The sequence below is a fragment of the Drosophila albomicans genome, chromosome 3, assembly GCF_009650485.2.
Source record: "Drosophila albomicans strain 15112-1751.03 chromosome 3, ASM965048v2, whole genome shotgun sequence".
In the NCBI taxonomy this organism is placed as follows: domain Eukaryota; kingdom Metazoa; phylum Arthropoda; class Insecta; order Diptera; family Drosophilidae; genus Drosophila; species Drosophila albomicans.
In genome coordinates this window covers 23,153,826-23,172,423 of record NC_047629.2, presented here as the reverse complement: position 1 = coordinate 23,172,423, position 18,598 = coordinate 23,153,826, and the positions used below count along the sequence as shown (strand labels likewise).

The 18,598-nt window shown below is 45.9% G+C and overlaps 2 protein-coding genes across 51 annotated transcripts in view; one reads left to right on the top strand and one right to left on the bottom strand.

The window, feature by feature from the left end:
* Positions 1-18,598, bottom strand: part of LOC117570425 (titin) — a 45,939-nt gene that overhangs the window by 633 nt on the left and 26,708 nt on the right. For 48 of the 50 annotated variants that reach the window (XM_052006032.1, XM_052006021.1, XM_052006028.1 and 45 more), the window contains 19 exons: positions 15,920-16,630; positions 15,115-15,855; positions 14,273-14,980; positions 13,954-14,126; positions 13,498-13,585; positions 11,415-12,735; positions 11,225-11,357; positions 9,718-9,886; positions 7,803-7,848; positions 6,866-7,737; positions 6,220-6,631; positions 5,760-6,111; positions 3,688-4,017; positions 2,305-2,579; positions 1,733-2,248; positions 1,329-1,670; positions 1,163-1,264; positions 920-1,097; positions 81-789 (listed from right to left, as the gene is read on the bottom strand). In XM_052006032.1, coding sequence (XP_051861992.1) covers positions 81-789; positions 920-1,097; positions 1,163-1,264; positions 1,329-1,670; positions 1,733-2,248; positions 2,305-2,579; positions 3,688-4,017; positions 5,760-6,111; positions 6,220-6,631; positions 6,866-7,737; positions 7,803-7,848; positions 9,718-9,886; positions 11,225-11,357; positions 11,415-12,735; positions 13,498-13,585; positions 13,954-14,126; positions 14,273-14,980; positions 15,115-15,855; positions 15,920-16,630 — 8,178 coding nt within the window. Of the gene's footprint in view, positions 1-80; positions 790-919; positions 1,098-1,162; positions 1,265-1,328; positions 1,671-1,732; positions 2,249-2,304; positions 2,580-3,687; positions 4,018-5,759; positions 6,112-6,219; positions 6,632-6,865; positions 7,738-7,802; positions 7,849-9,717; positions 9,887-11,224; positions 11,358-11,414; positions 12,736-13,497; positions 13,586-13,953; positions 14,127-14,272; positions 14,981-15,114; positions 15,856-15,919; positions 16,631-16,837; positions 18,464-18,598 lie in introns of all 50 variants that reach the window. The other 2 variants (XM_052006072.1, XM_052006045.1) reach the window with 2 other exon arrangements.
* Positions 8,085-18,598, top strand: part of LOC117570439 (uncharacterized) — a 32,202-nt gene continuing 21,688 nt past the window's right edge. Inside the window, exons 1-3 of the mRNA XM_034252096.2 lie at positions 8,085-8,302; positions 8,373-8,566; positions 8,624-9,991. Of these exons, the coding sequence (XP_034107987.1) occupies positions 8,175-8,302; positions 8,373-8,566; positions 8,624-9,648 (1,347 nt within the window). The 5' untranslated portion in view covers positions 8,085-8,174 and the 3' untranslated portion in view covers positions 9,649-9,991. The remainder of the gene's footprint in view (positions 8,303-8,372; positions 8,567-8,623; positions 9,992-18,598) is intronic.

The window sequence follows — 18,598 nt, the reverse complement described above, 5'->3', positions numbered from 1 at the left end:
ATAAAAAGAGAGAGAGAGACAGAGAAAGTACATTAATGAATAGCGAATGTGATTACGCAAGGTGCAAGCAAAGTGGTTACGTTTACTAATGTGTCCCACACTCGCAACCTTGGCAACCTTGTTGCTCAAGGCAGCAGCAGTAGCAGCTGGTGGTGGTTTGCCGGATGCAGCAGCTGCACTCGATTGCTGGAAGCGATGCTTCAGCTGCGACACCTTCAACTTTGAATCGCACATGAGCTTGCCATGCGGCTTCAGCTTTTCGCGTGCACAGCTATCCTCCAGCGATTTCTTGCGCATCTTGATCGTGTTTGTAAAGTCGGACAGCATGATGGGTTCACCCTTGGCTGGTAATTCCAATGCGGGCACATTGCCTGGCAGCGTATTCGTCGCTGGATCTGTGTGCTCGTTGTTTGCCTTGGCAATCTGCTCGAGCTTGCTCTTTGCCAACGTCAGGAGTAGTGTCTCCTGTGCTCCTAGGCTTCCATTAGAGCATTCACTATAACCGGAATCGCTGCGTTCGCTGCACTGCGATTTGTCGCGCAGTTTAAGAACATTCGTCGACTTGCGTTTGTCCACTGCGGAGTGCGGCAACTCCACGCTGAAATCATCCTCCTCCTCGTTCAGCGAAGCCATCTGCTGTGGGTTGCTTACATTCGCGGTGGCCAGCATCCCCAGCCCTGAGATGGAGGGACGCGGACTATTGCAGGCGCCCATGGCAATCGCAGAGTTTCGACGCGATGCCGATAACGTGGCCATGCGGCCCAGAGCGCGTATAGCATTGCCAGTTTTCTGGACAAGCGAGCAGCAAGCAAAGCATTGGATCAAGCAAGGCAATGGGGGTTAAGTACGAACATAAAACGAAGCAGCAGTTAGGTATTAGCGGGCTTTTTTCAACAAACACTTTTATGCTTCAACTCACCTGCCACTTGCGGCGTATGATGAACTTCTTGAGCTTGTCCGTGCAGATCTTGTTGTTGCTGAGATTCTCGTCGTGGCGCTGACACAACCACTCGGACTCCAAGCACTGCTGGGCAGTCAGACGCTGCTCCTTGCGGTGCACAAGCAGCTGCGAGATAAAGTCCTTGGCCTCCTGTGAGCTATAAAAAGAACCGGACAGTTTGAAACAAATCCGTAAAGCTATAAAATATTTAAAGATACTTACACGCAGTCAAAGGCCTCGTCGTCGAAGTCGTAATCAGCGCGAGTAATATTCGAGAAGGTTTCCACATCCGTGTCGCCCATGAAGGGCGATAAACCCGAGAGGCTGTAAGAAGAAAATATGTAGAGATTAAAAACAGAAAGGGGTGTAATTATTTTCCTTCACTTACAGCACGTAGCAGATGACGCCCACACTCCACATGTCCGACTTGAAGTCGATGGGTTCGTAGCTAATGATCTCTGGCGGTATGAACTCCGGTGTGCCGAAGAGCACACGCACCGGTGCTTTGGTGTCCAGTCGCTGGGCGAGACCAAAGTCAATGATCTTGATTTGATGGCTTGTGCGCGTATGGCACATAATATTCTCCGGCTTCAGATCCAAGTGCACCACGCTCTGGCTGTGCATGTAGGCAACGCCTTCGCACACCTGTCGCAAAAACAAAATGCAGTCCAGTTCCGTCAGCGTAAAGTCATCGGCAACCACGCGCTCAAAGAGCTCGCCTCCGGTAATACTGTAAGGGATTGTGATAATATACTTTAGCTGATGGCAAACTAAAGTAAAGGAAATACTTACTATTCCATGACCATGACAATTTCGCGTGCGCTCTCAAAGGATGCTGCCAGTTGCAACAGCTTGGGATGCTGCAGCGAACGCATGATAGAAATCTCCTCGAGTACTTTTTGGCGATCGCGCGACTTGATGCACTTGATCACCTTGGCGGCCAGCTGCTGTTCGGGCTGTGCACGTTCCAGCACCTTGTAGACCACACCAAAGCGTCCCTTGCCCAGCTCTTCGATGATCTCGAAGCGTGACTTGAAATCGCCGCCAGATTGCACGCTAATGCTGCTCAGCGCACTTGTGGTTTCTGTGTCTGTATTTGCTGCACTGGCTGCTGGACGCGTGATCTGCACCAGCTCGCTGACTTGGCTAGGTGCACTTCGTCCATGTATGTTCTCTGCACGCACACGAAATCTGTACTGCAATTGTGGCTGCAGATTCTTGACGGTGTAGGCCAAAGTGTCCACGACACGCGCCACCTGCTGCCAGTCCTTATCACAGTCCGTAGGATTAATCTCCTGCTTCTCAATGCTGTAAGAGATTGTGGGAATTAGTTGAGGTTTTACGATATATCGATTTGTACTCACATAAAGCCCGTGATCATACAGCCGCCATCGTAGGGCGGTCCACACCAGGCCACAGCTACACGATCGGGTCCAAGCGATACGCTGGGCTGACCACTGGGCGGCTCCGGGGGTCCCTCGACGGCCACTGAAGCGGCGGCTGCCTCCACGCTGTAATCGTTCATGACTTCCGCCGTGTACTTGCCACTGTCATCGGCCGAGATGTCGCTTATATAAAGCGTCGATTGTTCCGCTGTTGTCTCTATGCTCACATTGGCGCCCTCAACGATGGCATGACACTGTGTGTGGGAAAATGGGATGGGGATTAATACGAGCTTAGGGGTTGGGTTCACTTCGAGTCTGAGTCTGAGTCTAAGTCTGGGCTTGAGCTGGGAGCAACCTTCGAGTGCGCAGCGGTGACCAAACACGTTCAGCTATGCTGACGCCTGGTTATTGATTGTTGTTGCGGTTTACAACAATTACGTGCATACGTCAATACCGCAAACTGATCGTGACACAGTCACAGTGAGTGAGAGAGAGATAGCGAGCGAGAAAGGGAGAGAGAGAGAGACCCTAACTAACTAACAAACAGTGTTGCCAATTCTCTTACTTTATAGCGAATGTTCTGAAAATTAAGTACATGATAATATTTCATGTTATATGAACGTATAATTATTATTACGTTAATCATGATCATATCCAGAAATTTCATAGTTGCTGTGATTATTATGCCTACATATGGCTGTATTAAAGCTACTTTACTTTATTCGTTTGCTTTGATTTTTGAAAAAGGGAAAGCGACAGTATTCTATAAAAAAATCTAATCTAGTTTTATTGCTAAACGAAAAATAAAAATATGGGAGTTTCCATCAATGCATGACACATTTATAACGTTGGGTATTTTTACAAAACGAATGTAAACCAATTATTTGATCGAGATACAAGCTACTTATATATGAATCTTTATATATGATAGGAATTTTATAATTTAAGAACAGATCAATGTATAAGCTTCTTCCACATTGAGCGTGAAAATAGCTAAGCCGGCAACACTGTTAATAGCCAAACAAGTGTGTAACGAACGAGACCTGAGATCGAGATCGATCGATGAGATGCAAACGTGCCCATAGAAAGCAAACAAGCTGTGTACAAGCTGTATACAAGCTTTAAGCAACCAGATAGGGCGCAGCTGTAGCTGTGGGGTGACTAGATAATAACTTTGATATGGATCATGGGCATAACAACAATTGCGTTAATCTTCGAGCTGTTGACAGTATTATGCCTAATTAGGTCACATGCCAATAAAGAGCGTCAATTACGCAAGTGAAATCTGCTCCTATCTCAAATATTTGCGTAACAAAGCCCCTGACGCTTTCTCCAGTTCTTGAGGATTGGCAACTGACTTACCGCCTTGTACCAGGTGACTTGTGTGTTGGGGAATGCCTCGAACTGCACGCTCAGCTGCACATGGCCGCCAATTAATGCGGTGCAATCCTGTGGCCCACGCAGAATGCAGCTAGTATTGCCAGCCAGTGGTAAGATGTTATTGTTCTTCGTCTGTTGCTTAGGATTGCTGATGGGTAGCACTAGAAGTGAGGTATAGCTGCGCACTGTGGGGGCACGTCGCTCAGCGAGATGGGGATGATGCTTCACTTGTAGGCGCAGTTCGCCGCTTTGCGCCAATTGCACGTTTCGCAGGCGCAACAGGCGAATGCCGTTCTCTGGATATGACTCCAACTGCAAAGAGGGAAGACGAAGAGCACAAGTGTTAGTGGTGAGTGTTGCAGCTACGCGTGTGTGTTGGAAAATTGTTTAAATATTGAGGCTGCCTCAATGGCAAAGTCAACTATGTGTGTATGTGCTCGGAACTGAACTCAACTCAATTAATTCGTCTGACGGCGCCAATGGCCAGTGTTGAACTGAGCATAGCGATGACGACGCACCAATTTAACCTTAATGAGAACGTTTTTAGCACAACTAAAAGCCGAGCACTCTCTCTGATTCTGAATCGTCGGGATCGTTTTCAGTTTCGGTTTCGGTTTCGTTTGCCGTTGCCGTTGCTATCGTTGATATCGTTGACAACAAAAACTTTCACGCTCACTCTCATTGCGCGCGTCGTCTTCGTCTTCATCATCGTCTTCGTCTCAGCGCGCACTCTGTTTGCAGCCTTAGCGTCGCTCGCTTATCAGCATTTTATCTACATACTATACATTGTTGATGATATCGATATGCCCTGCAACGATTGTTAACTATATATGGATTCCATACCTGTGACATCTTGCTCCAAAAAAGGGACTGCTTATTGTTATTAGTAAACTATCTAACGCCCAACTGACTAGCCGACTTGCTTGCTTGCCGCCTGAAAGCCATTGAGCGAGTGCTCACACAATCGACTCACTTGCTTGTGTGCTGTTTGCTCTCCGATCGAGGCGATCGAGCATCGCAAGCGAATCGATTCAAAACACAACACACAACGCAACAGATCACAACGCGACTTCGATGACAGTCGCGTCACTTCACAAACGTCGTCGCTTCGTTTGCATGCGTTGCGCATGCCGAGGCATTTTAATCTTTTTGGGGTCTCTGTTTATAATTTCTTATAGCTATTGTTGTGTGTGTGCAAATATAAGCGTGTATAATGATTGTTGTTGTTTTCGCTGCATACACAACTCTGAACGTTGAAAAGGTGTGAACGCAACGCGTTTGCTTGTATACTCGGTAGCCAAAGCTAATGCATTAGGGTATAGCTAACGGTAAGGGATAAATTTGCAAAAATGCAGAACGAAGTACATATATCTGTTATCACAAAGTATTTAAATATAATTTTATAACCGCATCCCGCAAATTTTATAAAGTTTAACCGCAAGTTAAACTATTTATATTCAATTTATAATATAATATAATATGGAATTAATTTATGAAACTAATAATAAGAAAACTCGAATCTTAAATATACATAGCTATAGTATTGAGTTGTTTTTGACCAAAACATACAGACATCATATCATTTCTGTAGATGGGGACGTTAATTGTCAACATAGGATAATTCAATTAAAATAAAAATCAACAAAAGGTCGCTTAACATATTTTTCGAAAAATTATTGTGAATAGTATCATAGTTTCATTTGAATCTATTCGATAAGAAATTTTGTATTTAAGAAACAACATATGTTTCCTTGTCGGTACCGGGTATTTAGTAGTCGAGTTCTGACTTTAACTTTCACACATGCGATGATTATGGCCAGCGGCAAGGCGGTTTCAAGTGCTCCAATGGAGAGCCGGCGAATGCACAAAAATATGAAGACGGCACATAAAATAAACAATTGAGGTCAACGCAGCTTCATTAAGCCCTAAAACACAACGATCGGACGAATATAAAGGGTACTTTCGGCAGCAAAACAAGAGTGTAAACAAGTTATGCATGTGGCTATGACAAATTTTTGGGGGTCAGTGTGTTGAATGTGTTAGCGTCTACGCACCGTCATGTTTTGTGAGTCATCCTCGATGAGTTTTCCATTGAGATACCATTCGGCGTCCGCTTCGCAGGGGTAAACACGCGCATAGAAAAGAGCTTCCGCTCCTGACGCACAAACCACGGGCAGCGGTGATTTGAGCAGCTGAATGCTTTCATCGGTCCGAGAGAGATCTCGCTCAAGCACACACAGCTCTCCGCTGCTGCGACAGTCAAAGTCGCAGCCGCTGTCATCATCATCATCATGATCATCATCATCAGTATGGGACGTGTACACCTGACAGCTGTAGATGCCCGAGTCAATGTCAAAGGCATCGTTGATGCGCAGACAGAGACAGCCATTGCCATGATCGATGTAGCTGCAAAGAAATAACGATACACATGTGTTTGAGATACAAATGTATTTAAAAATAAAGTGCTGGCATTCACAGCACATGTGTGGCTCAGTTTATGAGCTCATTTCTCACTTGAACTCCTCGCTGTCAGGCAGAATTTCGCCATTGCGCAACCAGACATAACTATAAGGTTCGCTACTATTGATCGTACAGCAGAGATCGATCACCTCGCCCTCCACAGACTGTGTGAGCTCGGGCAAATGCTCCACAATGCTGGCCGGTTGACGTTGAATATCAATACTTGATTCATGGAACTTCACATCGATGGAGCTAACCAAGGGATCGTGATTGCCACTGATAATGCAGGTGTAATTGCCCTCATCCGCAATGGTTACATTGTCCACAAACAGCATTGCCTCTTCCTCCTGCAGCACAATGTGCACACGGTCCGAGGGTTTCAGCTCAATGTTATTGTGATAGAACCGCACTGAGGGCACCGACGAGCCGCGGAAGCCGCTTGCTAACGCCATGCGACCGCCAATAGCTGAAATATTCACAGATAATAAATTTAATGAAATGAAAATTTTTCTTAAGATTCGAAATTGTACTATGTAAAAACAAAATGATTTTATTATAATGGTTGATAACCAATATAATAGTTATTTTATTTTGTTGAGAAAAAATAACCTTAGGTAATACTGTTTTGTTTACATAAAACTAATAAGTTTTAGTCAATAATACTAAGCTGGTTATTAAACGCAACAAGAAAGTGAATTACCTGTAGATGGTCCCATGATACGTCTGTACAAATAGGCATTACGTCGAGAGGAGGAAGCGCGCACACTTCTCGCCGAGGGCGACTTTGAGTAGCGGGAACTGCTGATCACGTCCAGGCGAGCCGTGGCCTCAATGCGCCCAAAGTCGTTCTCCAACGTGATGCGATAGAGACCAGCATCATCAAAGCCCACTTCATCGATTTCAATGAAACGCAGATCGTCCACTTCCTTAACATGAATGCGTGGCGTTGGTGTCACAATCAGGCCATCCTTATCCCAGGTAGCCCATGGCGACGGATGTCCAGCAATGGCGCACTGGAAGCGCACACTGTCGCCTTCCTCAACGACACGATTGTAAGGAATGGCTAGGAATTTGGGCGCCGTTATGCAGCGTGCATCGCTGCGCCGGCGTTCCACAGATCCCATGGTCAGATCAATGCTGCTGTTGCGGTAGGAAAGTCGCATTGGTGAAAAGCTTCGGTTTGGTGTCGAGCGGGGCGTGGAACGTGGCGTTGAATGGGCCGAGAGCAAGGCACTTGGACGTGCCAGCTGTCGACTTAGCATATTCTCCTTCTCCTCCGGCACATCAACAATGATGCAGGCGGACGATAGTGTGCGGCCCACCGAGTTCTTGGCCACACAAGTGTATTCACCCTCATCCTCGGGGTACACGCGTGGTATACTTAATGTGGCCTTAATACCGTCGTATGACATTACGAAGTCTCTGTCGCTGGGTATGACGTGACCATCCTTTTCCCATATTATATACGGCTCCGGCATGGCTTCCACATGACACTCCAGTGATATGGCGTCTCCGTCACAGCAGCGAAGATTGCGCAGGTTACGCACGAAGCGCGGCAAGGTTTCAATATTGCTGAATTGAGGTAAATGGTAAACATTAACATTTCAAACAATAACTAACAGTGGGCATTTACTTACCCATGTCGTGTATGAACCTTGTCCATGCGATTTTCTTTAAGTATATCTGTAAAAATAAAACATTTTAATATCTGTTGCAAACATTTTTAGATATTCATTTGGCGCCAACTATATACTGTTTGTACACAACAGTTGAGCACCGTGAACGCGAGCGTGATGGTGTTTTCAAACACAAGCAGTGAGCATCTTTCGTCAATCTATTTATAGAAGTATGTATGGCCAATTAAAAAATAACTATATTTTTAGTATATTTTTTGATGTGCAGCAGTATTTTCCTAAATTTAACACGCGGCCACACTATTTTCGAACCATTCTTGCTACGCGTTGGAGTTTTTGCTTGTTTTCAAATTAATTTTTATGTAATTTATTAAAATGCGGGGCTTAGTAATTGTGCCCATGGACTTAGAACCTGGTTTCCGCAAAGCAACCATACACAATATACCCACAGTCAATCATGGTATGGTATTCAACTACTTTGCAGAAGTGGCCGACAAACAAATGTAAGCATTTCCTCCTTCCCGCCTTTTTTGCACACAACAAGTTGTTAATTTTATATTTCTTTAACAAAAGCTCAACAGATAACAATGATCTCTTAATAGACTATGTGCATTTGCGCCGTCAGGACGATATATGCGATTTGAAAGCATTAGTATTCTCCGCAGCCGACTTTGCTAATACGGAAACACATGCGAATGTTGTGCTCAAAATCAGTGAAGGCTCCAATGCTATTCGGGAAAGTCAGTGCAGTCTTTGTCCCAGAGAAGGTAAATAGCTAAACTACAAAATCTCTGGCAAATAATTGTTCTTTACTTCTGCTATAGCTGTTTGCATACACATTGTGGCGTTCATATTTTGGCTACAAACCAAAAGCACAGATACAAGATCAACAGCTGTTGTGGAATTCTGGGGCAATGAACTGGAAGCTCTTGTGCATCCCGAACCATCCAAAGCCATACGAATTTGTGACATGGTAACGGATGCTGATCCGCCCACGGATGTGGATCTCGATACATCAAACGAAGGCGAAGAACGTGCATTTTTAGAGTCTGTTTTGGAGGAACTGGCCATTTGCGGAAGGGACTCTGCATTGTATCGACAGTGCGTGGAGACAACCGACGAATTCGAGGCAATACTTATGCATCACGTGTTGCTAAAGGTAACCGAGTACAACATATTCGATGTGCACAGTTTTATGCAGCACATGGAGATACAGGCTCAGAGTGGACTCTTTGAGAGCCTCAGCGAGGTGACGAAAACACAGTACAAGTCGAAGTTATGGATAGAGGCGCAATATATGCGCATACGCTGTTCCATGATGCAGTTGATTATCTCACGCAAAACACAAGAGGACGACGAACATTTGTTCAATATGCTCTTCTGCAAGGGTCGCGACGAAAAGCCCGAGGAGCGAGTGCAACTAAAGCAACACAAGCGCTTCATATTGAAGCAGACAGAGAGATTGGAGAGTAAGGAGTATATAGAGTGTGGTTTATTGCTCCACGAAAGCTATCCTTTCCTATGTGCATCACCAGACGGTATAACGGATGATCATATTGTGGAAATCAAAGCGCCCAAGACTGAGGAGGATTTCGAAAAATACCTCGAGGCACGCGAAACCATTGCTCCCAAGTATATGGCTCAAATTCAAATACAAATGTTTCTGGCGAATGTAAAGAAGGCGCTTTACTGTGTGCTCAGTCCCACATTCGAAACGAACGGAGCTCTGCATTACGTTTGGGTGCAAGCAGATCCCGAATATTTAGCCAGCCTGCTGAGCATGGCCGATGAGTTCTGGAAAGATGTTGTCTATCCACGACTCTTGAGCATATATCCACAAACTTTGTGACATCGATTTTATAGATAAGTTCACTCAACCAGCTACAGCTAGTCAATAGATTTAAGCAATTGAACTCACCTTTGGCGAAGATTTGAAGTGAGATTACAGCCTTGGTCTCGCCATGACAATTGCTGGCAATAACCGAATATGTGCCGGTAAAGTCCAATTTGGCGCTGGGTATCTCCAAGCGATACTCCGGTCCGTCGCCAATGCGTCGAAAATGCGGTGCGTCCTTGTAATATTCCGGCTGCCAATAAATAACAAAGAAATAAAATGATAATTCTTATGAAAAATGAGCGGTTTAGAAATGCAGCTACAAGGATCGTCACAACGAACTGAATGCATGAATCATGTAAGTCGTCGTATATGTTCTTATTGTTAACTGATTGCTGTCGATGTTGTTGTTGTTTTTCTTGTTGCTGTGCACAGCACATGTCCATATAAGCACAAAATTTAATTTTGTGACTTGCAATAGGTAAAACTGGTATATGGAACTCGTCTGTCCATCCGTCTGTCTGTCTCGTTGTCTCTGCGGTTTTCTGTGTGTTGCCCACCCTGACCTCCTGCTTCCTTGGTACATACAGCAGCGGCACGATTGTGGCTAATAATTTTTCGCTAGTTGCCAGTTTGCAAGCTTTTGAGCTTTGAGCATTTTCTCGTTGCCTTTTTGGCTCTGTAATCGTAATTGTTTTTTGTATCGCAACAACAAGCTTGTCATTTGATATGGGTTGAACTTGAATTAGCGTTTGACAGCAGATTGCAGGCTTTATAAGAATCCAAACTGCCCATGTCTGTCTTTTATGTGTGCGTATGTGTGTGATTGAATGTGTGTGTGTTATGGATTGTATAACCAGCGCTACATGTGACGCAGTTGTCTGGTAATCCGAGTAAAGATGCGAAGCAACTGCATCTACTACAAGTGCTTTGTTTGTGCCCTTGCCAAGTTGCTCAGACATTGAGGAGCAGCGTCAAGTTCAGCTCTAATCGGTGGTCAGCTAACTTTTTACCTTCACTACACTTTTGATTTTCTTTCGTTTATCTGGAGCACACTTTGCGCGTTTGCAGCGAATCAATTAAAAGTTAATTTTAAAATTTATCCGCACGAGCAACTGAACTGTGACAACTGTTCAGTTGATTGCCACTTTTTTAAGTATTTATAAGCAATTAGTGCGGAAATAAATATGGAAATTGTAATTCGTTCTATTTCCTAATGCCGAATAGGGCCCACATTGAACCCAAGACGTTGCGACGTCTACTGTAAATGTTCCGCTATGAACTTTTAGTGTTGGCGCACTTGCACTTGATTTTAACTGCGGAGACTGTGACGATAACTGCGACCCACATTTGCTGGCGCCGTAAATGCAACTGCAACTGCAACTCGATTTTAACGAGCTGCGCAAGCGCTGCTTAAAATCGCTGCCGCTATCGTTGTTGACGTCACAATCCAAAGCGAGTGACTAAGAGAGCTGCTGTAGAATGTGTGTTCGACTGTGCGATACCCGCTATTCATTTAAAAAGATCATATATCGATTTGGAGATGCCTATTTTTGTGTATTACCCCGGGTATTATGAATAAACGACTCACATTGAGAAAATCACGCAGCCAAACAACTTCGGGCTTGGGATCGCCGACAACTTCGCAGAAGATAATGACATTGTCGCCCTCGTAGGCCTCGCTGGAGCGTGGTTTGACAACGAACAGCGGTTCCTTGGAGTACCTGAAGAAATAAGCATAATTAAAAGATTTGCTGGACAGGATTAGTGCGTGTACTTACGGCATATCGTTTGTCTTGATACTGGGTATTTCGAGTGAGCGGGACGGTGTGGAAACTGTGTCATTCTCCTCGATTGCCACACGGCAAATGGTCTCCACCTTGCCCACCACATTGGAGGCGACACACACATAAATGCCCGCATCGCGTGACGTTGCCTCGGCAATAATCAGCTCCACAAAACCGGTGGAGTCAAGCGTGGCAGATATACGACGGCTGGGACGTAGTCGCATGCCATTGCGATGCCAGGTGACACCCACAGATGGATAGGCTTCGACTTTGGTGGACAGACGAATTTCGCTGCCCTCGCGGAACACATAGAATGGGTCGAGTGGCACATAAAAGTCTGGAGAAATGTAAGCTCTGATGCCTTTGTCTACCACTAGAACGCTGTGGCACGAGACGGAACCCAGCTCGTTTTTGGCTGTGCATGTGTAATCTCCGCTGTCGTCTAGTGTGGTGGCTGCAATTTCCAGCGTAAAGAACTGTCCCTCAGCAGTGATCAGATGCCTTCTGTCGCTCACAATGAGTTGGCCGTCCTTGTACCACAGTATCTCTGGCGTGGGATAGCCAACGATCTGGCAGGTAAGACGCACCGGATACGTGACCTGCACACGACGATCCCTCAAGCGCATAGTGAAGATGGGTAGGGATTCGCCTAGTTCAGCTGGATGGCGTCCGTGTGCGATTTCCTTTAGACGCGAGTCTGCTTCGTATAGTCTGGGATCAGAGACGACCTGTAGACGAGCAAAGGTGGAAACCCGTCCCTTTGAATTGGTTGCTTCGCAGGTGTAGCGTCCCGAATCCAGCTCGACGACAGTGGCAATGGTCAGGGCACAAGTGGAGCCAATCTGTCGTATCTTAACGCGATCGGAACTGCTGCTCAGTTGAATACCATCCTTGTACCAGGTGATCTGGGGACGTGGTGCGCCCCGCATATTGCACTGCAGAGTGAACGAGGAGCCCAGCAACGCCTTTACCTGACCCGGCAGTATCTTGACAAACTCTGGCAGACACTCGACACCACCTACTTGCAGTGCAGAACTGGTCTGGACTGCGGGACCCCAACCATAGCGATTCTTGGGCGTCACGCGGAAATGATACTCTACGTTGGGCTTCAGATTGAAGGCGTCAAATGAGTTGATAGGCGTGAGGCCGAACTCACGCCAATAGGCGCCGCCTTCGTGGCCCACAATCCAAGCCTCCACCTTGTAGGCAATCACAGGTGCGGAGTTCGCACTGACGGGCTTGCCCCAAGACAGTGATATGTGCGTAGGACCCGAGTCCACCACAAGAGGTTCCGTTGAGATGCAGCCAGGTGGATCTATATTGAGAGAGAAAAATCAAACACAAAACGCCCCGGAGAAATATATATTTTATTTTTTTGTTTTTCGACTACGTAAATGTATAAGCTGGATTGCTGTGCTCTATATAATACGCTATTTATATTCGTATACCATAATAAAAATAAATAAATCAATAAATTGTAAAATAAGTCAATCGTTCAGAAATACTAACAAAAGCTAAATACACGGATAATTTGATATGTTCTTTTGTGTTGTTCGGTTCAGTTTCGGATTTAGTTTTTGGTAATCAAGCATTCAATAATCTCACAGGAAATTGCTTTTGAGAATTTTCTTGACTAGCGGCATAGAAGGCAAACAAGTTAGAGCTGAAGCGATCTGTAAAATCCAATATCAAATAAAGGATAAAAAGGATTTTAGCTGATTAGGAATACTGGAGTAAAACACGTCATAGGCGGACAAAATTTAGATATGGAACACAAATTTATCCGTGAACGGAATAGATTTACTTTTCTTTGGGACTCTCAAATTACGGACAAAAAGTGAGCTAACATTGAAAATGAAAAACGGAAAAACTATTATCAAAAGGATATAATTTGATTATTTAACAAAACCAAACCCGGATGGGAGACAAACAAGAAAAACGATCTAATCGAGCGATCAAATACCAGGAAATAAACAAATGAAACACAAAACATATATGTATGTATTGCGAGAGAAGAGCACAGCTATACAAGGAATATGGGCACACTTTCGAATGTGTGAGTGGAACAATTACTTACCTCGGAAATACGAAGTCTCGCTGTAACTGTCCAGGGGTTGGCCCCAGCGTGGTTGCGTTGGAGTTTCAGAGCGAGCGCGTGGGTTGACCTATAAGTTTGTTTATTTGTTTTTGTTGTTTTTTGTAGTCAGAACGATATAACATAGTTGTATTATTATTATTTGTTTGTTGAATGAACACATAGAGTCGTGAAAGTAGACTTAGAATAAATCATTGGTGCTTTTAAAAGGGATGCGTTTTAATTTGTGGCGTAAAACAATATAAACATTATTGAATAAGGTTTATTCTTTCTTTTTGGGCGTTTTAATCTAGAAAAGCAAATAGAAAAAAAGAGAAAAAATAAAAGCATATGGTTAGGTAAGCAAAAGCATTAGGAACAATCAGGAACAGCCACAGCACAGCACAATAACAAGAAGACAGAAAGTGATCGACCCAGTTTAACAGAAAGAGTACAAACCGTAATGGTAACGAATATTCTGTCCGTTCCAAAGTCGTTGCGAGCAACAACGAAATAGGTGCCGGAGTCGGAGATCTGCGACTTTTGCACTGTGAATCTGGTGTAGTCATCGGATACCTCTTTGCTCACACGATCCGACTGTGTAATGTCCTTGGTGCCCTTCATGAACACCACTAAGAGCAAGGGAAAAATATGTTATTATATTAAAATAGTTTAATACAACACTACTGAAGTAAACTAAAGCGCAAACCAAGAAACTGTCTCCAAACTTTAAATTAAACATTTGCATGCGAACTCATTATAAAACTATCGGACTTACACTTTGGCTTGGGATCGCCCGCAATACGGAAGGAGACCGAGAAAGGATCGCCAACAGCAATCTTCATTTCGGTTTCGGGTCTCGACAGGAACAATGGCGGACGCTCGTTCTTCTCTGCGCCAACAGCGACATCGATATTCACATGGGATTCAATGCGTCCAAACGCATTCGAGGCGAGACAAGTGTAGGTGCCCTCGTGCTCGGCTCCAGCATTCGTGATGGCCAGCGTATATACGCCGCGGTCATTGAGTGTTGTCACATTGGGACCATCGACAGTTCGGCGATTGCGAATCCATTTCACCTCAATGGGTGTGCTGGACTGCATAAACTCTGCCGAGATGGCAACGGTGCCGCCATTGCAAACAGTTTGATTACCCAGCGGGGCAAGGAAGTGGGGCTTGTTGGGATCGCGATGGAAGAAACCGTGCGTCTTCTCTTGCGTGAATTTCTCGCGACCCTTAAAGTCCACCTGATGGGTCATCTTATTCTTGGCACCTTCATTGGTGGCCACACAGGCATAAATGCCTGAATCTTTCTCCGTTGGATTGCGTATAATGAGCTTGGAGTAGCCATCGGCCTGATCGATCTGTTGATACTTGGCATCGTTGGAGATGATGTCATTGCCCTTCATCCATTCTATCTCAGGACGTGGTTGACCACGCACGCGACAATCCAGAACCAACTCATTCTCATTAAGAGAATACGTGTCTGCAAATACAGGGAGCAATATTAATTGTGGTTGATCGAATACATTAAGAAGGAATAAAAGCAGTTAGCACAGCAAACAAGTAAAATAAGATTGTGCAAGCGAAGCAAAGGTGTTGAAGGAGTCCTTGGGCTACCTCGAATTGGCTGCGCAAATGTGCTGGGTAGCGAAGCCTCTCGGAAATGCTTGTAAACGCGCAGCTGGGCATGACTAAGGCTTTCGCCAAAATCGTTGATTGCGGAGCAAGTGTAGTTGCCGCTATCTTCGGCAACGGTCGCAAAAATCTCCAGCGATGCCTCGCCATGTTGATAAACTATCTGATAGCGGGTATCCTTGGGCAAAGGTTTGTGATTCTTCAGCCACTCAATGTGTGTGTTCTCATCACCGGACACTGTGCAGAGCAGACGCAGATTGGAGCCCTCTGATACTGTGCGATCATGCAAGTAAGTGTGGAACAGCGGTTTGGAATTGGTGACGCTACGAATTACGCGATTGCCAGCACGCTGCAATTCCCCGTTTCCCTTGACATGAATTTCGGAGTGCGGAGAATCATCGACCAGGTCGCGAGGCAAGGATTGTGGCAAGTATTGCGAATGTGATTGCTCCTGATCGTTGGAAATAAGACGTTTGAGGTCTGCTGCCCGAATGCAGCAGCTAATGGAGTCAATGTGATCATCATGCTCAGCGTAGCATGCAAATATACCACAGTCCGAAGAGATAGGATTGCGTATGATCAGTTTACGTTCGCCACCTGGCTCATCCACAACCCTATAACGATTGTTGCAGATAGTATGATCATCGCGCATCCAGCTGACATTGGGACGACCATGTACGTGACAACTCAGCACGATCTCGTTACGCTGTGCATCATAACATTCTGCAAATAAATCGTTAAACTGATTAGCACTACACAACATTAGTTAATCATCATTTTGACTTACTCTTAATACCCCCCACAAAACTCTGGGGCAGCCGGCCGCTCGATTCATCCAACACCGTCAGCTGACCTGAGCTCTCCACAGTCTGCTTGCTGTTCTTCACCACACATCTGTAGTGTCCACTGTCCTCGGCACGTGCGTCGTAAATCTCCAGACTAATGGCCCCATTTATGTTGTAGATTTTATGACGAGCATCCTTTGTAATACGTTCGTCGTCCCTCAACCAATGTACATCTTCAATGAATCCCGTGACATAACAGATGAGCTGCGCCTTGTTGCCGCTGCTGATGGTCATGGTCTTAAGACTCGTCTCCAGATTCAAGCGCAGCTTGGCCTCTCTCGACTTGGCCTTGGACACAGAAACTGCACTTTCCGTCACAGCACTCGACTGAGTTTCCTTGAGATCCTCAATAACTTGATTGGTTGTTCGTTTATCGACGGTGCGTTCTCTAATATAATCTGACGCCTGCACGAACTTGCTAATCTTCATCTGACCGTTTTCACTCTCCGCATAGCAAGTGTAAAGTCCGCCGTCCTCGTTGCCAAAGGAAGTGATGGTCAACTGCTTGACGCCATCCGCCTGCTCAGCATAGATGTATTTCGAACCCTCAAGGGGCAGGAGGGTATTGTCGCGTTGCCAAGAGATTTGTGGCTTGGGACTGCCCGACACCTTGCACTCGAGAGTAAGACTATTGTTTTGGGAATGATATGCATCTAGAATGGATGACGACACAAAATAGACAAGGCACAAGACAAGATGAAACATAGATCCGGCAGAAATTTCCTGGTTAGTCTTAAACATAGAAAGAGGGGAACTTAAGTGCATACCTTAAATTTCACGTGGACAGCTAGCAAAATTAATGCATGTATGAAGTACATCTAGGAGCTACATCTATAGCTAACTTAAGCCTTTGCGCATACCTTTGATGCCCACTGTGAAAGTGGGAGTGATAACCTCAGCTTTACCCGTACTGTAAACGAACAGATTACAAGTGCTAACGATCTCATTCTCAAGTCCCCGCACGCGAAGTGTATACTCGCCAGCCTCTTCCTCCGTAACACCTACTAGATTGAGCCAGGCAATGCCATCCTGCATAGACATCTTGCTCTTGGGCCCAAAGGCAATAGGTTGATCGCCATGGAACCACTTGGCTGTGGGCTCGGGTCCATCGATGTTAACCATCCATTTTACATTACTGCCCGATTTTACGGTACGATTGGAGAGGAAGTTTCGGAAGTACAGGCGCTTCTTTAGATCTGGTGGTGGGGGCACTTCACGCCTGGATCCGCCACCTTCCTCGTCTTGGGCGGCGCCCTTCTTCTTGCGCTTCCTTTTCTCAGTTGGTGCACCTTCTCCGCCCTCAACTGCCTCCTCGCCCTCAGCGGGTGCTTCTTCACCTTCTTCGTCTTCGGTGGCTGGCTTGGCTGGAGGTCTACCCTCCCTTGGAGGTGACGTAGGTCGCACACGAACACGTGGCTCCACGGTGACCATGTGCACGATTTCCGTTTGACCCTCACGATTCTCAGCTTGGCAAACATATTTGCCGCTATCGGAAGCCTTGGGATAGCTGACAAACAACTCCGAGGTGCCATCATCGTGATCCACCTGCTGATATTTCTCGCTATTCTCAATCTTAACGCCATCCTTGAACCAGGTTACCGCTGGCGTTGGCAATCCACGCACATGCACGTCCAACTGCAATTCATTGATCTTGCCGTGCAGTGTATCCTTGATGTTACGCGTAAATGTTGGAGGTACATCACCCGTGCCAGGATTTTCATAGACCTCGAGCCTACACGATGTTGATGCCTCGCCGGATTCGTCGCGTCCCCAGCACTTGTACTCGCCGTTGTCCTCGGGGGTTGCACTGTTAATCTCCAGAAGGCACAAGCCCTCGCTATAGCGTCCGCGCATCTTGGGACCGTTTTGAATTTGTTCTCCATCCTTGAACCACTTGACCTGTGGCTCCTTCGCCTCTAAGAAGCAGGATATCTTCACCTTGGATCCCTCGGCGACCACACGATCTCGCATCGACGTGCTAAAGTGTATGGCAACGTTCTTCTCGCGACGTTTGCTTGACATGCTCGCCGTGTCTGAAGCATAGTCTGTGACCGATGCAGTCGCCTCCTCCTCAGGTTCATCCTTCTTACGACCACGACGCTTTCCCTTTTCCTCTTCACCCTCCTCAGCAGCAGCTGGTTTGGGAGCGGGCTTCTCCACCTCCTTAGGACGCATTAGACTCTTGTCGGCATGGAACACACCATGAATATTGTCCGCAATGTGCGAGGCTTTACCCTCGAAGAGCACATAATGGGAGATTTCCATTTTGCCAGCACGACTTTCCGCCTTCACAACATACTTGCCCGAGTCCTTGTTGTCCGGCCGATCGATGATCAACTCACAGGTGCCATCCTGATGCTCAATAAGCTGGAAGCGGCCACCACTCTGTATCTCTATGCTGTCCTTAAACCATTGCACCTGCGGTGTTGGCTGTCCACGCACCGCAGTCTCCAGAATCAGCTCATTGGAGTTAAGGTGATAGGTCTCTGCGAGTGAGGCGTGGAAGGTGAACCATTAATAGTTACATAAATACGCAACAAGTAACAAAAGAAGAGACATGGCCAATGGCATTGCGTAATCAGCAACAATCGGTGGACAGACAACGACATTGCTTTGATCTA